Below are 20,490 nucleotides of genomic sequence, written 5' to 3'. Positions count from 1 at the left end.
AAGCACAAGCTTACTTCATTTTTCAGAAAACCAGACTTAATATAATTTTGCTCCTCCAGTAAATGTCTCTTGATTTAAGAGTGTTTAGATGTTTGAGACAGAAACACTGAGGAAAAACCTTTTCTCAATATGATTCAATGCATGCATGTTTTACACGCTCAGACGAGCACTGATATGTTCTCTGAAGCTCAGGTATGTGTGTGTGTGTGTGTGTGTGTGTGTGTGTGTGTGTGGACTTCTGAGGGAGGTTGAGCTGCCCTGGTTTAAGGTCAGAGCTGGAGGAACCAGTACGGCTGGTTTGTGTTCCCAGTCAGAAGCCATTAACGGCTTTGTGTAATTTGATAAATCATGTTCCTGCGTTCAGGTGTTCTGTGGTCAAACGAGGGATGCTGCTTTACATCTGATTAAGTCGCACGGGTTTATCTGTGGCAATATCCAACAATACATTATATGGGTCAAAATTATAGATTTTTCTTTTATGCCAAAAATCATGAGGATATTCAGTAAAGATCATGTTCCATGAAGATATTTAGTAAATTTCCTACCGTAAATATATAAAACATGTATTTCTGTGAGTGAATGCAGCACAATCGAGAACATAAATGAACAACTTTAAAGGAGATTTTCTCAATGTTTAGATTGTTTTGCTCCCTCAGATTCCAGATTTACAATCGTTGTGTCTCAGACAAATATTGTCCTATCCTAACACACCACACATCAGTGGACAGATTATTTATTCAGCGTTATATGATGTATAAATCTCAATTTCTAAGAATTGACCCATGTGACCCATGTGGTTTTGTGGTCCAGGGTCACACATATAAAACTAAAAACATCAATGAGCTTTACTTGCTCTATAACTCTCATTAATGTTCTGTCAAGGAAGTTATGAACAAACGTTCTTCCATTAACGTTAATAGAACGTTCATTCAAAGTATCTGGTCTTTAATAATGTTCTCTAAACGTTAGAACAAAAACATTATTTATACATCTTTCACAGAGCATTATCAAAGTGTTCTTAGAGCACATATGTTATTGGGAATATTACTGTGACTTGTTCATCATTGTGTCAGTGATTTATCCGCTGACTTTAGCTCGCTTCTTTACACGAAGAACAACAAACGTGTTTGTCCGTTCAGGGCCACCGTAGAAACATGTCGATGTAAGCAGACCCGCGGTGTGTTTAGAGAGAAATGCTCATTCTAAGCTAATAAACACATAACGCTTCATTATGTAAGGTCTTTATACACCACTGAAAACATCGTTATGTTTATAATATTGCATTTCTGTCATGAGATCCTCCTAAATATTACATGTTAATAAAGGGCCTCTCACCTGCTTCTGTGTAGCGCAGTCCCACCTTCTCCTCTCCATCCTCTTTGGGTGGAGGCCAGACGGCCTGCAGACGCCCAGGCGTTCGGTCCTCGCCGTCCGACGGAGACGTCGCCTCAGACTGAGCAGAAACACAGACGGCGCAGACATCAAGTCTCAGAGGAAATTAAAAATCATGCACTGCATTAAAATAATATTTAATCTTCTCTAGACTGATGAAGTCATTTTATGAAGTAATCTTCAGAGTAAATGAATGGTGTGTAAATATTTTTAACCGGTTGCATGTTTTATGTTTATATATTTTATTTTTATATTTTTTTTGTATGTTGTAACTTTGATGTATAATTGTATATGCAAACTCGGCTGCCTATCTTGACCGGGACACTCCTGTGAAAGAGAGTTTAATCGCAGAGAGTCTCTCTCCTGGTTAAATAAAGGTAATTCGTTAATTAAAAAACAAATATCCCAGCTAACAAAAAAAATAAAGTTATTTCTGAACGTTCAAAACGGCCAGTTTTTTTAATGTTTTAAAAATGTTTCTTGGTTATGTGAACATTGAACAAACATTTCCATTGTATCATTCTTCAAACATTATTACATTTAATAAATGGTAGATGAACATCCAACTGAAACATTCCATTAATGATGTATGAATTATGTTTTTGTGCTAATGTCTAGAGAACATTATTAAAGACCAGATGACTTTGAATAGACATTATATGAAGAGCGTTTGATCATAACTTTGAGAGAAGCTTGCCAGAACGTTCACTGTTAGCAGGAATTTTATTTAATTTAGTATTAATATTTAGTCTCTCATAACTAACTAAAGTTAAATTAATGAATAAAGCACTTTAAAAACTAGTAAACCAAAGAATCTGAGATTAACACTCACCAAACGCGAGTGAAAAATTGGTTTTGGGGAGTGAATAACACTTTACAGTGAAGTCTCATCGGTCAGCACAAGCTAACATGACATTACTTAAACTGAGCGTTATATTGTTGTAGCATTCATAATGTTAATGGTAGTTAATAAAATACTGTGAAAAATTAATTGACTCATGAGTGCATTAACGTTCTGATTTAAAAAATGTGCAAATTAACATCAACCATAATTAAAAGACCATTCAATGTTAGTTTGCGTTAAATAACGAAGCTGATTAATCTAAATTGTAACATCTAAGTAATTATATTAACATAAGGACAAAATGTGCTGTTAGCAAAAATACAAACTCATAGACTGTAAACAATATTTATTGCTGGTAAAAAGATTCACTGACGTGTACCAAAAATGTTTGTTTGGGCCTTTAAAAATCAGATGAAACAAAGAAAATAATGATAATAATAATAGAATTCTTAATAAAATAATTCTGATGCTAGAAATTAATCAGTGACTACAGTGTGTTAACAAAACCACTAAGTAGAGAATGAATGATTGCCTTAGATAAATAACACTTTAACATGCATTCTATAGAGTTTCGTGGGTTTTATGTAATATTTTTGTTTATTTTCCAATTGTTTTTGGTATTGTTTGTCGAGACTTTGTCTAAAGATAATTTTCCACCCTGTAATGACAGACAAGCGAACTTTAAAACAAAAGGATCGCTGTCATGAATCATAAATCACACACACTTTGACCTCGGCAGGGCTCTTGATATCAGCGACTGGAGATTTGCTAAACTGTCTCTCAAAACTAATTAACCTAAAGTGTTAAAATCTAAATAAATATATTTCCATAAGGACAAAATGTGCTGTTAGCAAAAATACAATTTCATAGACTGTAAAAAATATTTATCGCTGGTCATTTTTTCCAGTTTAATTCACTGACGTGTAGCAAAGATGTTTCTTTGGACCTTTAAAAATCAGATAAAACCTAAAAAAATTATAGTAATAAAATTATAATTATCATGCTAGAAATGAATGTATTTCAGTGACTAAAACCATGACGTAAAGAACGCATAATTAATGAATGACTGCTATTAGATAAATAGGGCTTATATTCATCTTAGAGATGTGAGGGTTTTTTGATTATTTTCCAAATGTTTTTGCATTGTTTGTTGAGGCTTTGTCTCTAAAGAACTGAAACTGAAGGGTCGCTGTGATAAACCCCACATACTTTGACCTCGGTAGGGCTCTTGACGTCAGCAACTGGAGACTTGCTCTGCTGTCTCTGGAAGATGGACCTCAGCAACTCTTTATCGCTCTTCTTCTTCTTCCTCACCGCGTCCAGGTCCAGCACCGTCTCCCCCGGATCCTTCTTAGCCGCTTTAGAGCTGAATAGTTTGGACTTTAGCGCATCGTACGTGGAATCGGTCGCCGGTTTGCCGGCGTTTCCCGAGGTCGGGTCCACGGCGTCCTCTCCGGTGCCTCTTTGGAGCAAACTAGTGATTTCAGACAGATTTCTAGGCTCGTGTTTCTTTCTGGTCACATGGGTGACGTTCAGCTGCTCGACTCTGGCTTTGTTGACGTGCTGTTTGAGATTGAGCAGCGCTCGTTCTGTGTCGCGCTGTTTGATTTCTGACACCGTTTCCCTCTCGCCTCCGATCGCTCCTTTCTTTAGCACACGATAACTGCTAAACAAAGCGGGAATCTGGTATTTATCCCCGGTTTTGGTGTCCGGTTTGTTGTCCGAAGGGGATGTTCCCGAAACGGTCTCTGAAACGCTTTTTGTCTCAATCTGAAGACTTGAGAATGAGGTCTCAAAATCTCCAGTTTGAGAATCTCCAGTTTGAGAATCAATTTGTGATTCCGGATCCGTTCCCGAATTCCCTTCTTGTTGTTCATCGCTAGAAGCGTCCTCATCTTGTGTGCAAAACGGCAATGATCGTCTCCAACAGCTCACGTCCGTGCAAGTCCGTGATTCTCCTCGAACCGCTTGAACGCTCAGCGAACGCAACTCTTTCCAGGATTCGCTCGACACGCGAGATGGAAGATCCAGAGACCGGTTGAGCTTTCCCGATCGGTTCAGAACCGAAGCGTCTCGAAGCGATCTCTCCACGAGGCTCTCGGGTTTCTTCTCTCGTTCCTCTGGGTCACATGACCTTCCCTGGGCGTTCTTCGAATCCTCGTCGTCGTCGATGTACGTCTCCACACGGGTTACATGCACGAGAAATGGATCCGACGACGTTCCTGAAGAACTTTCTGAATCCTGAACGGGAGAATTAAGGCATCCCAGCAACTTTTCCTCTCCAGATTTTGGGATTAAAGGAACATGACCATTCGGACTTGAATCTTCAGTGTGCAAAGTTCGAAACGACGTCAACACAGCCGATGACTGAGAAGAAGACCTACTGGCTGGATCCATATTCCTGCTTACATTGAATCCGACGGAGTGAAACGCAATCACTGCATAAACACAGGCCCGTTCTCATCAAACACGATAATGATTAGGTTTTAGAAATCATTCTAAATGTATTGAAGGAACAATATTTCCCTGCTGATGAATGATCAAAACACTGAGAGCCAATCATAATCCATCCTGGTTTAAAGAGCTTGAGCATTTAAAGCAGAAGTAGATGAGAAAAATACAGCACTTGCTCATAATAAACATAATTAATGTGTACGCTAAGATAGTAATCTTTATAGTTGTGAACGGGCCTTTAATGTGGGATAAACTCCATCTCTAGTTTTACTTCAACCTGCATGCGCTCTAGTTTCAAACAAAAGGTTTCTGTCCGTGAAAATCCCCGGGTTTCTCTCCGTCGCATTTGGAAACACTTCACATTTGTGCCAGCAGTCGTTTAAGTTGTTCTGTTCAGCATTTATAGTGAATCCAGTGATCCAAACACACAAGCACAGTGCGATCCTCCAGTGAGAAAAAAGAAAACAGAGAGTCTAAAGTTTCTCAGTGTTGTTCTAGTCCAGGCAGGAGAAGGAAAACTCACTGTGCTGACGCATACAAAGTCCAGGCTTTTCCTGACACTTCCTGATCTGTGTCTGCATCCAAACGTGTGTTTTCCCCCGGAGAAAGTTTGAGAGGGAGAAGGAGTTACGCAGGTTTGATTACATTGAGCTTCAACCACTCCCTCTCTCTCTGTTCAGCTCTAAACATGCGAATTCACCTGCGAGTGTCTGATTCCTCACACACTCCTGTGTCAGTGTGAGGCAGGGATTCAGTGTCTGGCTCCTCCCCCTTTCTCTCCCTCGCTCTAATCTCCTGCAGGTCAGGTGAAGGGGGCGGAGCTACACTGGCTATAATCAGCTCTGCTGATGTCATTGGCCACGCCTCTCTGTTGCTATAGCGCTGACCTGTCACGCTTCAGTACTGAATCAAGAGTGCAGAGAGAATCAGTGACGAGTCCTGTGCAACTTCTACTGGTGTGAGACTGGTTATAGTTAGATAGTTAGTTAGTTAGAGAGAAAAAAAAGTCCATCTATGATCATTTCAACCTGGTAGAAACTTTTTTGAAAACCCATTTGAGAAAATTGTGAAGATTACAACTAATAAATGCATTACAAGAGGTTTTTGTTAACTAATAAAATTACTATAATCAGAACATACACCTAATTTACATAATATTAAAAAATAATAAATAAACACATACCTAGAATAAAAGTAACAAACGAAAACATAGCATGCATATGGGCTAACTAGAATAAAAAAAAATCATTAATATACTAATATTATATATAATACAAACAAAAATATACTAAGAAAGAAAAATAAAGGCAAAAAAGTAATAAAAAAATCTGACTACAGCTGAAAAAAAATCATCTAATATAATTTATCATTGTATTATTAAAAATATGGGCAAAAAAAAAATGAAGGCAAAAAAAGTTTTTTACATTTTTTTAAAAATCTGATCAGCTGATAAAATCATCTAATATAATTTCTCATTATAGTATAAAAAAATAGGCAAAAACATCAAATAAAGGCAAAAATTTTACAAATAATTAAATAAATAAATAAAATTAATTAAAAAAAATAAAACTGACTACAGCTGATAAAACCATGGAATTCTTGTTTCTCATAAACGTGTTTCATGTCAGTCTTTGTCCAGAAACCAAGACAACTTGTTTGTTGAGAATAAGTCTTGCGTCTCACCGGGACTCGAGCGCTCTGGACGAGTCGAAGTTCGGCTGAAAACCACAGTTTAAAACATAAACCTTCCTCTCTCTTAATAAGAATTATTAACCCTGTAACGTACTCAAAAGCTCTCATCTTTGAGCGTGTTGAGGTCATGATCTGCATTACTCCTGCATGTGTCGCGGCCTACATTAGTGCGGTGGATTATAACCAGGCCGGGCCTCTTCTTACGCAAGTGAACCTGAACACAGAGAGGCCGATTACTGCTGTTTCTTGAGCCGTAAAAACAAGGAACACGACAACAAACTAAAGCTCCTGATCCAGAACAATCAAACTAGATCTAGCGAACAAAGTTTGAGTTAACCCTATAAATAACAGCAAGTACACATGATCTATTGTTGATGAGACAAAGCCTTAATCATCACCTTCATCAAGTCATTTCGTCTGACATTTGCGGTTCATTGTGGTGTGTGTCACACCCGTCTAATCTGCTCTGAGATCAGTGTGTGTGTGTCTCAGGTGGAGTCACGGGTGTGTCGGTATGCTGGTATTTTCACACACATGTCTATATTCTGCTGATTCGCCGGCCAAAATTCTGGAATAATTATAAGTCTCTTCTGCTCAACAAGGCTGCACTTATTTGATCAAAAATAGAGTTAAAATTGAGAAATATTATTACAATGTGAAAGAAAGAAAGAAAGAAAGTAAAAAAAGAAAGGATGGATGGGTGGATGAAAGAAAGGATGGGTGGATAGATGAAAAAGAAAAAAGGATGGATGAGTGGATGGAAAAAAGAAAGAAAGAAAGAAAGAAAGAAAGAAAGAAAGAAAGAAAGAAAGAAAGAAAGAAAGAAAGAAAGAAAGAAAGAAAGAAAGAAAGAAAGAAAGAAAGAAAGAAAGAAAGAAAGAAAGAAAGAAAGAAAGGATGGATGAGTGGATGGAAAAAAGAAAGAAAGAAAGAAAGAAAGAAAGAAAGAAAGAAAGAAAGAAAGAAAGAAAGAAAGAAAGAAAGGATGGATGAGTGGATGGAAAAAAGAAAGAAAGAAAGAAAGAAAGAAAGAAAGAAAGAAAGAAAGAAAGAAAGAAAGAAAGAAAGAAAGAAAGAAAGGATGGATGAGTGGATGGAAAAAAGAAAGAAAGAAAGAAAGAAAGAAAGAAAGAAAGAAAGAAAGAAAGAAAGAAAGAAAGAAAGAAAGAAAGAAAGAAAGAAAGAAAGGATGGATGAGTGGATGAAAGAAAGAAAGAAAGAAAGAAAGAAAGAAAGAAAGAAAGGATGGATGAGTGGATGAAAGAAAGAAAGAAAGAAAGAAAGAAAGAAAGAAAGAAAGAAAGAAAGAAAGAAAGAAAGAAAGAAAGGATGGATGAGTGGATGGAAAAAAGAAAGAAAGAAAGAAAGAAAGAAAGAAAGAAAGAAAGAAAGAAAGAAAGAAAGAAAGAAAGAAAGAAAGAAAGAAAGAAAGAAAGAAAGGATGGATGAGTGGATGAAAGAAAGAAAGAAAGAAAGAAAGAAAGAAAGAAAGAAAGAAAGAAAGAAAGAAAGAAAGAAAGAAAGAAAGAAAGAAAGAAAGAAAGAAAGAAAGAAAGACGCTGGTTTGCTCTTTCATCTGTCGCTGATTTAAGACTCGGATCTCGATCTGAGAAACCCTGAGTTTGTTCAGTTGTGTTCGACAATCACTAAACGTTTGCCATGAAAACACTAAACTTGTTTGAGAAATTCTTAATTTTATATTTTAGAAACACTGAACAGGGGCAGTAAATTTTCCATACTACATTTTCATTTTTCCATACTCATCCAGAACTGGAAATGACACAAATAAAACACCCTACTGTTCCAGACGCGCAGGAAGAGAACGTTAAGCTGACCAGAAGTGACAGTGAAGACTTTATAATGTTACAAAAGATTCTATTTCAAATAAACGCTGTTCTTTAGAACATTCAATTCATCAAAGAATCCTGAAAAATAAAATATGGTGGTTTCCACAAAAATATGAACAGTCTTCAACACTGATAATAATCATAAACGTTTCTCGAGCATCAGATCCTCATATTAGAGTGATTTCTGAAGGATCATGTGACACTGAAGACTGGAGTAATGATGCTGAACATTCAGCTTTGATCACAGGAATAAATTACACTTTACTGTATATTCACATAGAAAACAGATGATTTACATTATAATAATATTTCAGTGTTTTACTGTATTTTTGATCTAATAAACGCAGCTGGTGAGCAGAAGAGCCTCAGAGAGACTCGTTACGGTTATGAACATGTGCGTTGGGGAATCTGACCTCTGACCTGAAAGACTTCTTACACAAAGCCTGAGTGTGTTTGACTCTGTTTAAGCTTTAGTCCACAGGTCCATATGAACAGAGTTTATGAACACTGGAGGAAATAATATGCGGCTCTGATCTGGATCTCTGGAAGCATTATTGGCTGATATCATCACCGATACCGGAATAATAATAATATTCTCACCACTGATATATATAGAGAACATCATTATACAGATCAGTGTATCTTACCAACTGTGTATTTTAAGTAGGCCTATAAAAATGATCATTAATTATCAACTCTTAATAGAGGGAATGCAGTGACGTCGACTGAGGGGCAGAAGAGCTGCTGAGTGACTGGCTTTAACAGGGGAAACTGCGAAAACACGAGTAAAACAAAAGATTACCAGTTTAAACCAGTGGTTCTCAAAGTGTGGGGCGAACAAACAAACCAGCCGTTGCACCGGCGTTCGAAGTGCGTGAACAGCGGTTAGCACTCTGCCTTAATAAAGCGGCACTGAACAACAAATACACTGAATCGTTCTTCTAAACAAACCCAACACAGATCAGACTGAATCACAAGCTGCGATCGCGAACTCCGTTTCTGTGCGACGGTGAGAAGAACGTGATGTGAGGTTGTGATGTTTCATCCAAAGCATAACTGAAATATTTAAATATTTTTAAATAAAAGTTCAGTTCTGTATTATGATTCTCTCTTACTGTTATGTGAAATGATGACATTACAAAGTGGAACTATAGCAGGTGTTTTTCAATGCACGTTTTTTATTTTTTTATTAATCTTTCCGTTTTTATTTTTTTTTAAGGGGGGGGGTTAAAAAAGTTTTAAAGGGGGGTGCAACTAATCCTATAAATCTACTAAAGATCATTGAGTGATTTTCTCTTTGTCTTTTGTTGTTTGATTTAAACTATTGAAACAGGCAGCGGCAGGTTTATTAGGCTACTGTCACTTTAAGAGCGAATGCACGGATCCAATATACTGATACACACACAACTTGTTATTTCCCAATTATTGTGTATTTGAGACATAACCAACGTTGTTTAAGCTAAACTGTCTCACGAGTTTTTCTTTCTCTGATCTGCTCTTCTGATCGGCCTTTATAGAGACCACTGATCGAACTATATAAAGCTATTATCGGCTGATGAAGATCAGTCGGATGCACCCGTACAGAAATATGCGTAATATACTGTATGTTATGCACATCAAGCGTTTCGTCATGATTGTGTGGATAAAATTTCTTCGAATGTCCACAGAAGAGCAGCAAAAACTAAATTAAGAACAACACATGTAATACAAGAACAATCATTCTTAAATGTTCTCAGTTACACAACTGGCCAAAAGTTCAGGCACTTCTGCTCACCAGCTGCGTTTATTAGATCAAAAATACAGTAATACAGTGAAATATTATTATAATGTAAATCATCTGTTCTCTATGTGAATATATAGTAAAGTGTAATTTATTCCTGTGATCAAAGCTGAATGTTCAGCATCATTACTCCAGTCTTCAGTGTCACATGATCCTTCAGAAATCACTCTAATATGAGGATCTGATGATCAAAAAACATTTATGATTATTATCAGTGTTTTATTATCAGCTGCACTGCTCATATTTTCACTTATATGACTGTAAGTCCCCTCTAACTGTATAAACATCATATATAAATCTACATGTTGTGTCGGCGCCGTTCGACTCACTGTCAGCCCGAGCTTCGGATAGCATGGAGAGTCTCCGATGATGTCATCCTCAGGTGGTGTGATTCTCAGGAAGTCCAGGTGATCGGGTCTGCTGGGACGACACAAAGGATCATGGGTAATGGATTCATCCCCGTCCAGCATCCAGATGTCCTCCGGCCGTAACAGAGAGTTTTCTGCACACACACACACACACACACACACACACACACACACACACACACACACACACACACGGCCTTACTTTAGGTTTGGCTTTATCTCATGGCTTTTCCATTTCTGATGTCCAAACTGGTGATCTTTCTTTCTTTCATCCATCCATCCATCCTTTCTTTTTTCTTTCTTTCATCCATCCTTTCTTTTTTCTTTCTTTCATCCATCCTTGCTTTCTTTCATCTATCCATCCTTTCTTTCTCTTTCTTTCTTTCATCCATCCATCGTTTCTTTCTTTCTTTCTTTCATCCATCCATCCATCCATCCATCCATCCTTTCTTTCTTTCTTTCTTTCTTTCATCCATCCATCCATCCATCCATCCATCCTTTCTTTCTTTCTTTCTTTCTTTCATCCATCCATCCATCCTTTCTTCAGGGTTTCTGCAGGTTTCAGTAAGTCAAATTTAAGACCTTTTTAAGACATTTTAAGACCATAAAGATTGAAATTTAAGACCTACACGACGCATTATCCAAGTTAGATAGATAGTTACCTCGGGATCATTAGAGTATCTATCTATCTATCTATCTATCTATCTATCTATCTATCTATCTATCTATCTATCTATCTATCTAGGATTATCTGATGTGTGTGTGAGAGAGAGGGAGAGGTAGATTTTTTTATAGAAAATTGTACTTTTGCATATTATACTGTAAAAACACAATTATTGTTGATCATAGTTGATCATAACTAGAGAGGAAATGATGAGATGTTTAAGTGACCAAAATTATCACGGTTATCACAGAATCCTGTTCAAAAAGTACTAATACTACAGAATGAAGTCAATTCAACAAGTTTTATGTCGAAAAACAGCAAATAACAAATTGATTAGCATCAATATGCACTTTTTGTTTACATGAACAATAAAATACCATTTAAAGTGATGGCCAGATTTTAAAAGAGTTTCTTGCAACATGTTATCTACTAACTGTGCAAGTTCAAATAAAGTTGACAAAAAAGGCTTTATACAAAGATAAACCTCATATTTCAGCCTTTAAATATTTTTTTTATAAAAGAATGAGTCAAAAAAGATAAATTACTGACATTTATGCATTAGCTTATATTTATTAGTAGTGTTTGAGTGCACCCCCATCCTTCATATTGACTGAGCTTTCAATGTTGTTATGGAAAGGGGTGATTGGTTGGTTCCTGTCACATGACCTGCGGTGCGTTTGCGGCATTCTGAAAAGTTTAGATTTTTTTCATCTCATTGCGTCTGGTAAAAAAAATAAAAATTGCGCGTCGCTTCAATTATGAGCGCGCTTGCCGCGCGCCTACATTTGAACAAACTTGAGCGCGCAAAAGACGCGATATGTGAACGGCGTCTGGCGAGCTAGCTCATATCAAGCCACGAGCTGCTGGTAGCACGCGAGCGGCGTGTTGGAGACCCCTGCTCTAGAGCTCCACTTTGTAGGCTACAACTCGATACTTTTTTGCTACTTTGTAATAACTTTCTGCGGCCAGCGTTTCTGGAAATGAACGAGGGTAAACACTTTTTAAGACCTGACTAAATTAAATTTAAGACCTAGGATGAAAATCTGCCCGTTTTTAAGACTTTTTAAGGCCTTAAATTTAAAGTTCAGAATTTTAGACTTTTTAAGACCCCGCAGAAACCCTGTTTCTTTCTTTCTTTCTTTCTTTCTTTCTTTCTTTCTTTCTTTCTTTCATCCATCCATCCTTTGTTTTCTGCACACACACGCACATGGCCTTATTTTAGGTTTGGTTTTATCTCATGGCTCATGTATTTCTGATGTAAGTTTCTCGGACCACGGGCCTGTTGTTTGAACTCTTGATCTTTCGTGCCGTGCTACTGAAATCATTAAACCTGTAAAGCGGTCACGTGTAGGCCCATCTGAGGGTTTCTCTGCAGTGTTTAGTGAGGCTTGTCATGTGCTTTCTGTGGAATATCTAGCTAATATTTTAAAATAATCATCAGTCACTTCAGTTCATGAGGTACTTGACTGGCAAGAGCAGTTTCAAATGCTGGATCGGTCTCCTGCTTTTGACACGGTTAACCACCAGATCCTCCTGTCGACCCTCATGATGAAGGGCATCTCAGGCCACGTCCACACTAAAGCTCTATTCGGACGGGATTAACTTTACACAGGACATCTGTAATATTAATGGCCAATCCGCACGGGATAAGATATCTCAGTAAACTAGCCGGAGTGGGAGAGTAACTCGATTTGCGCACCGCCGTCACTCCTGTCCTCATGTGTGTGTTACGCTGCTTCCTGATATCACGTGCGCAAACACATAACCTATATTTTACTTGTATATTATTTTAAACAGTTATGTCCGGTTGAACGATGTATTAATGAACTTCAGTAATGTTGGTAATAGGCACTAACGCTAAAAGATATTTTGTGCTTCTAACAAGTGCGTTCATTCTTCTCTCTGATCTGATGGTGTGTGTAAAACACAACTTTTGCCACGTCCCAGCGTCTAGAACGCAACTGAATGCTTTTTCAAGTGTCAACATACTTGAAAAACCGCGGAAAACTACTTTTAAACAGGAAATGACGGAATATTTACGCGGATATTTACAGCGGATGTGTATTCGCAGGGGATTAGTATTACCTGAGGTAATTTTTCCAGACCTTTTTACTGAAGGTAAAAGTCGCCGTAATCTTTACTGACATTGTCCGACATGATCACTGAGATGCACATTCAGACGGGACTAAAATCACCGAGCTCTGGTAATTATTACTTTACCCTCCTCTCCATGTCACACTAGTCCCGTCCGAATAGGGCTTAATACGTTTTCGTTTAAAACACATCTTTTTCTCTCCGTTTTGTCCTTCCGTTCACACTGAGACGGTGTTTTTATTAAACGAAGCTTTTTTGAAAACGCTCTACAAAATGGATCCATTTGAAAACGCGGTGTTCGTGTTGTAGTGTGGACCGTGTGGACTCTCTTTTTTTTTTTTTTTTTTTTTTTTTTTTTTTTTATTATAACAAAAACATTTCAGTCTTTCCAGTTCACATTCATTATAATAGCAACAATACAATACGTTAAATGTAAAAAAAAAAAAAAAAAACAACAATCAAGTTACCACTAAAGAAAAATAAATTAGTGACAGATTTGTATCCCATGACAAAAATAGTTCTCGTGACATATTATCCATTAAACATTTCTAAATGAATGTTCATTACTGATATGCATTTCTTGTTTGTAATTAATTTAAGAGACTTAAAATAAAAATCCACCTCTATCAAAAACAACTTAAATGATGGTGAAGAATTCTGGAATTTACATTTATGGATATGAAACTTGCCTAATAAAATGTAAAGGTTTATAATAGTACATAGTTTCTTTTCTTTGTATTCAAAATAAGTGATAATGTTCTTTCCCTCAATGATGACTTTGTGTTTCGTTTTACATAATATATAATTCTCAAGTTCTTTCCAAAATGCATTACTGTATGAACAACCATAAAACAAATGGGTTACATTTTCAGGTTCCTTTTTACAAAAAGTACATTTGTTATCAATATCAAGAAATCTTGAAATGTACATCTTAGATGGGTATATGTTGTGTAGTATTTTTAGATGTAATTCTCTAATTTTATTTGTGACACAAAATTTAAAAGGAACAAGCCATGCTTTCTGCCAATTAATATTCATAAAAATAGCATTCCAAAAAGATTTCCCTCTAGGTATTATTTTTTTGGCATTGTAGAAACATTCTCTGATATGTTTATTAGTACATTTTTTGCTTAGAATGTCAATACCGTTTATGTAAAGAATGTTAGGAGTAGTGGCTTGTACATTTTGCTCTACATAGCTTTTCATTAATTCTAATATTCCACTGGGAATAGAGTTAATTACTGAGCTAAATTCTTTAAATTTTACAGGGAAAGTTTTCTGTGTAAGAAAGTTTTCATAGCTAAGAAGCTGACCATTAGGGCTAAATAAGTCTTTTAAATAAATTATATTTTTATCTATCCAGTTTTGTAAATACAATGATTTGTTCCTTTTAATAATACACTCATTATTCCAGATGATAGATTTATGTGGTGAAAAATTGTGTGAATAACATAGCTTCCAGGCTAACAGAGCTTGTTGATGAAATTCCGACATCTTAACTGGTAATTTAGAGATACTGTAATTACAAGACAGTAAGAACTTGAGACCTCCAACCTTCTTGAATATATTATGAGGAATAAAATTCCATAATGAATCTGGGGCTTTTAAGCATTCCTTTAACCATTTAACTTTAAAAGTATAATTTAAATCCACAAAATCTAATAGATCAAAACCCCCTTTAGCTTTAGGACCAGAAAGCAAAGCTTTTTTCAAATGATGGTGCTTATTCTTCCAAACAAATTTTACAAACATATCATTGATTTCTTTACATGTAGAATCACAGACATTAAGGGAGAGTGCTGGATACACAAATCTAGAAACTCCTTCAGCCTTAGTCAAAAGGACCCTACCTAAGATTGATAAGTCTCTTTGAAGCCATAGGTTCAATATAGTTTTAGATTTTTTCATTTTGGGGGAGAAGTTAAGTCGTTGGCGCTCTATAACATTCTTACAAACAAAAACACCGAGATATCTAATACAATTTTTAACAGGCATATTATATATGGTTTTATCATTTGTTTCAAACAGACATAATATTTCGCATTTTGATTTATTCAATTTTAGTCCAGAAGCAGCTGAGAATTCGTCTATTAATGCTACAGCTTTTTCAATCTGATGTTTGTCCTTTAAGAATAATGCTGTATCATCAGCTAGTTGGGTCAGTTTAATTTCCTTTCCAAAAATAGACATACCTTCAATTATTGGGTTATTTAAAATATGTAATGAGAGCAATTCGACAACAATCAAAAATAAAAAGGGAGAAATCGGACAGCCTTGACGGACGGATCTCAGCACTGGAAATCTTTTGGTAGTGTTTGGATATAGTATGACACAACTGTCAATATTTTTATAAAACATTTCGATTGTTGAAATAAAATTTTGACCAAAACCAAAGATTTGAAGTGATTTAAATAAAAAATGATATTCCACCGTATCAAAAGCCTTGTAAAAATCAAGAAAAACTATAAGGGAGTCATTATCAATGTTTTCAGAGTAGTCTAATAAGTCAAGAACAAGCCTTATGTTGGAACTAATATGACGGTTGGACATAAATCCAGTTTGAGTTTCGGCAATAATTTCTCCAAGATCTTTTTTTAACCTTTTAGCATATACTAATGAGATAATTTTGTAATCTATATTTAAGAGCGTAATTGGTCTCCAATTTTCTATCATAAGGTGATCTTTTTCCGGTTTAGGAATTAGTGTTATAATACCCTGTTTCATACTTGTTGACATTTCTTTCCTATCTTGACATTCCTTAAATAATTCCAATAAAGGATCCACAATAATATTCCAAAAATGTAAATAGAATTCAACTGAGAGGCCGTCGTTGCCTGGAGATTTTCCTTTTTTCATTGATTGGATTGCTTCTGATATTTCTGTTTTTGTGATGGGTCGTTCACAATTAGTTTTGAAGGGCTCTGAAATGGTTGGTGTATATTTTTTAATTGATTCAATAAACTTATCACAATCATTGATTCGGGAATTTGATTTGTATATGTTACTGTAGAATGAATAAACATATTTTGAAATGTCCAAATGATTAGTGGTTATGACATCATCAATCTTGAGTGCAGAGATATTGTTTCTTTTTTGATTCCGTTTCTCTAGGGCAAAAAAGTAGCTAGAGTTCTTTTCGCCTAATTCCAACCATTTTGCTCTTGACCTTATGAAGGCTCCTTTGGCCATATTAATATATGTATGATCTATTTCTTCTTTTAGTCTCTTCAATTTAATTTCTTCTTCCTCTAATAGACTATCTTTCTTCAATAATATATTTAGTTCGTTCATGATACTAATTTCTTTTGAGGCGTTATTATTTTTTATTTCTTTACTCCGTCTCATTGCTGCTTCTCTTATCTTAAATTTAAAGTATTCCCATTTTTGTGTATGATTCATTTTAGGATCCCTAAATATTTGTTTCGCTGTTCTTTTAACATCATCACAAAATATTTCATCATTTAATAAATCATTATTTAGCTTCCAGAAACCACGAAGATTGTTTTGATTTTGTTTAGTGCCTATTAAATAAATTTTAATCAATTTATGATCAGATAAGGGAGCAAAATCATGAGATGCCTCTGAAACAAATTGTGTGCAAGCAGGTGATATAAGCCACAAGTCAATTCTGGATTGTAGAGATCTATGCGTATTACTCCAAGTAAATTCTTTTGTATCAGAATTTAAATATCGCCATACATCGATAACCGAAAGTTGTTCGCAAATATATGCAATGCTTTTAAATCTTGAATGTTGAACTGTTCTCATCGGTAATCGATCTAAGAGATCATCTGGAGCATCATTATAATCTCCCCCAAGAATCAATTGTGCTTCTTTGTACTTCAGTTTAAGAGCTTCAAGTTTCTTACACAATTGCTTACACATTGTTTTGGCTAGAGTTGTGTTGTTATGATTGTATAAATTACAAACTATAAAAATTGTGTTATCCAGTTTGAAAACTAAAATAATCCATCTACCCTCATCTGAAAATAATGATTCGATAATAATACCTTTAAATTTGTTGAGGAGAATTGCTACACCAGCAGACTGTTGAGAGGCATGACAAAAGTAACACTGATCACCCCATTGTGCTTTCCAAAATTTCACGTCATTTTCACTTGAGTGAGTCTCTTGTAAAAGGATTAAATCTGCATTTTTTCGTCTGCAAAAAATAAAAATAGACTTTCTTTTGGTGTTGTCACGGATACCTCTAACATTAAGGGATATTATTTTTAAGGAACTGAAATGGAAATCTGTCATAGAAAAATAAAGTAAAGTGAACTAGAAGTCTGTAAAATAAACAGAAACTAGTAAAATGTTAAGATATAGAAACACAAGTAGGTACTCTCAAATGAGAACTCTAAATATTGAGTACCTTATGAAATTGAGGACTCATATTATTTCTCTTTTTTAATATAAAGAAGTGAACAAATTGCTTAATTAAGCAAGTACCGTGCCACTGAAGTAGGTTACTTAACTAGTAGTACTCATAGTGCAGTATACTAATTTCGAACATAGGTAACCATCACATCAATGTGATTGTGCTATACAGTGGACATTAAGTGCCTTAGTAGGAGAATTTAACTTAAGTTATGAACATTTTCCCGGTAAATCAATACAGATAAACAAACATGTAAACTTAAATTAACCATTGTTCCTTGTGAACAATAAGCTGAGTTAGCTTGAGGTAGTTAAGGGATCTTATTAATATTACTTAGCATTCAACTTAACTGAAGATCACCTTATTATTCATCAAATTGACTCTTAAACTGTATGTCTTACACCATCAATGATGGCCACCGGGCCGATCCATTTGGTCTTCTTCCCTTCGTCTCGGGCTTGTTTAACCATTGGCCAGAGTTTGTTCCTGCACTGTCTCTCCATGTAAGTGAGGTCTTCTGCCATCCGTAGATTTTTTCCTTTCAACACATCGGAGTTGAGGGAGGCTCTCCATACTTTGTGTCGGAAAGTGCGCATGGTGAATTGCATGATAATGGGACGTGGTTTGTTATCATCTTTATTTCTCCCCACTCTGTGTACAGTATCTACCAGGAACCCAAGTCTGGACTTTTCTTCTGGAATAATCTGGGCGATTATTCCCATTACCTCCTTCCTCACATCTTCGTTGCTGTATTCCGGGAGATTAAGCAGACGGAGATTCCATCGTCGGCTATATCTCTCAGCCTCCTCCTGCCGCTCCTGAATTGCAGTCGCTCGCTCATTCAGCTTCTTCACGATGTCATCTGTCGCCTTACACTGCATCCCAAGGTCTTTCACGTGCTCCTGCATGATAACAATCTCCGCCGTGTTCTTGTTCACCATTTCTTCAAACTTGGAGAATCGGTCATTCAGTCCGTGAATAGCTTTCAGGATATCAGCATTGGACACATTTTCCGCTCCTTTCTTCGAAATTTCGGTGCGGACCTTCTTTGGACTGGGGCTATTCAGAGGGGTCTCGGGAAGAGGTGAACATAAGCTTGGGAAGGCATCAGACTCCATCTCCATTATCAGTCCTCCCTTGCGTCTTGCTTCTTTTTTAGCCATGTTTTCAGTGCTAATCTGTCACGTTGCTAACTTTTCTTTTATAAGCTAGCCAGTTCACTGTTTCATAGCGCGACGACGGAAGAACTTCAGTTTTTTCTCCTTTTTTAGGTTAAATAGTCCTACTGTCCGTGCATAAAATACAGAGGCTACAAGTCACTTATCAGAAAACAATATTTGAGTCCATTAGGATCATTCTAAAAGTTTGGTACTTTGAAAAATTCACGAGCTCACAGGAAAGCGTCTACCCAGGTCGCCATCTTGGCTCCGCCTCCTCCGTGTGGACTCTCAAAACTGAGGTATTTAAAATCGATGACGTAAGTTTAGTCATGTGACGCATATTGTACCAATAGATGTTCATGTTTACACTGGTATTGTGCCTGTTATGTGCGGTTCACTTTCACACTGTTGCTCAAATATGTTACTTCACACACTCTTCACATCACAGTCCTGCAAACATGACAGAATTTATTTACATTTGCTGTCCTGCGGTGAAACATGAGAGCAGTTTTAGCGTTTTAGACCAAACATATAATGGTGAGTGAGTGCGTCCTGGACGCTTCAGTGAATGAGGAGATATTTGATCCTGTCAGAAGAATTGCGTGATAACTTTATTTATATTTCCGTCTCAGTGAGCTTTTGTGAGGTTTTACACATGCGCTGTAAAGGTGAATTTAGCGTTATCAGGCGTTTTCAACACGTTTCTCATCCGCACTGAAACGTCGGGATAAGCTAGTGTGGACGGAGAGCGTTTTAAACAAAAACACCATTTTCAAATGTATTGGGATTAATGTAGACGTAGCCTAAGTCACTGCTTTAATGAACAACCCATAGTGCAAAAGTACGTTGGTTATGCATGTCTTAAATATGTGTCTTTACTGATGTTATTTGAGCTCAATGCAATAAAGCAGTTTTTCTTTTAGAATGTTGTCGTTCCAGATTGCTTGACGTTGATCTGCAAACGATTCTATTTCAAATAAATGCTGTTCTTTTAAACTTTCTACTCATCAAAGAATCCTGAAAAAAAATTGTACACAACCGTTTTTCAACATTGATAATAATCAAGAATGTTTTTTGATCATCAAATCTTCATATTACAGTGATTTCTGAAGGATCATGTGACACTGAAGACTGGAGTAATGATGCTGAACATTCAGCTTTGATCACAGGAATAAATTACACTTTAAAATATATTAAAATAGAAAATAGCTATTTTAAATTGTCATAATATTTAACAACATTACCGGATTTTGTTGTCGACCTGAACGCACAACTATATCTGCTATATCGGTCTGAAATGAGTTTAATGGGTCACTCACAGCAGGAATAAAATAAACAAAGCTTACTAGAGAAGTTGCATCCTAATTAACATACATTTCCTTGGAAAACGTCTCAATCGGTGGCATTAAAAACACTTTTGATAATGAGAATGAAGGCAGCAGGCAAAGGCTGGCGTGATTAATGGCGTCTCATTATAATAATGCATCGGCTGCTGGACCTCCAAACGCTGACTAAACATCTGGTTCTGGTCCAAACGCAAAGTCAGATTGATTGCAGACGAGGTCCTGCATCTCATGAAATACAGTAAAAACACAGTGAAACAAAAGCAGCGTGACTGTTTTCACACAGGAGCTGTTTGTATCACAAACTCAAATTATTAGAAATTAAACAGCGCCACCATCTGGACAACAACAACTAGTGCTCACAAACTCAAGCTGTTGATGAAACACAAACACACATCATTCACATGTTAAAATGAGAACATGAAACAACCTTCTGATTGTCAGCGAGTACAGTAATCTTAGATGATCACA

The 20,490-nt window shown here is 36.3% G+C and overlaps 2 protein-coding genes across 2 annotated transcripts in view; both read right to left on the bottom strand.

Moving 5' to 3' along the window:
• The window catches only part of LOC308707681 (formin-like), a gene marked incomplete at its 5' end in the record, with an annotated part of 62,834 nt that extends 58,201 nt beyond the window's left edge, over positions 1–4,633 (bottom strand). The window contains 2 exons of the mRNA XM_081394298.1: positions 1,336–1,453; positions 3,446–4,633. Of these exons, the coding sequence (XP_081250424.1) occupies positions 1,336–1,453; positions 3,446–4,633 (1,306 nt within the window). The remainder of the gene's footprint in view (positions 1–1,335; positions 1,454–3,445) is intronic.
• A 5,770-nt stretch (positions 4,634–10,403) lies between these two features.
• On the bottom strand, positions 10,404–18,948 carry LOC308707680 (uncharacterized protein; the record flags this gene model as incomplete). Its single annotated transcript, XM_081394297.1, has 2 exons — positions 17,918–18,948; positions 10,404–10,511 (listed from the first exon to the last, which is right to left on the bottom strand). The coding sequence occupies exons 1-2, from the start codon at positions 18,677–18,679 to the stop codon at positions 10,404–10,406; spliced, it is 870 nt and encodes a 289-aa protein (XP_081250423.1). The 5' UTR covers positions 18,680–18,948.
• Between the last annotated feature and the right edge of the window lie 1,542 nt (positions 18,949–20,490).

Source organism: Scardinius erythrophthalmus (assembly GCF_964197995.2).
Source record: "Scardinius erythrophthalmus genome assembly, chromosome: 19".
Lineage (NCBI taxonomy): Eukaryota > Metazoa > Chordata > Actinopteri > Cypriniformes > Leuciscidae > Scardinius > Scardinius erythrophthalmus.
The sequence above is the reverse complement of the archived record's forward strand: the minus strand, read 5'-3'. Positions and strand labels throughout refer to the sequence as shown.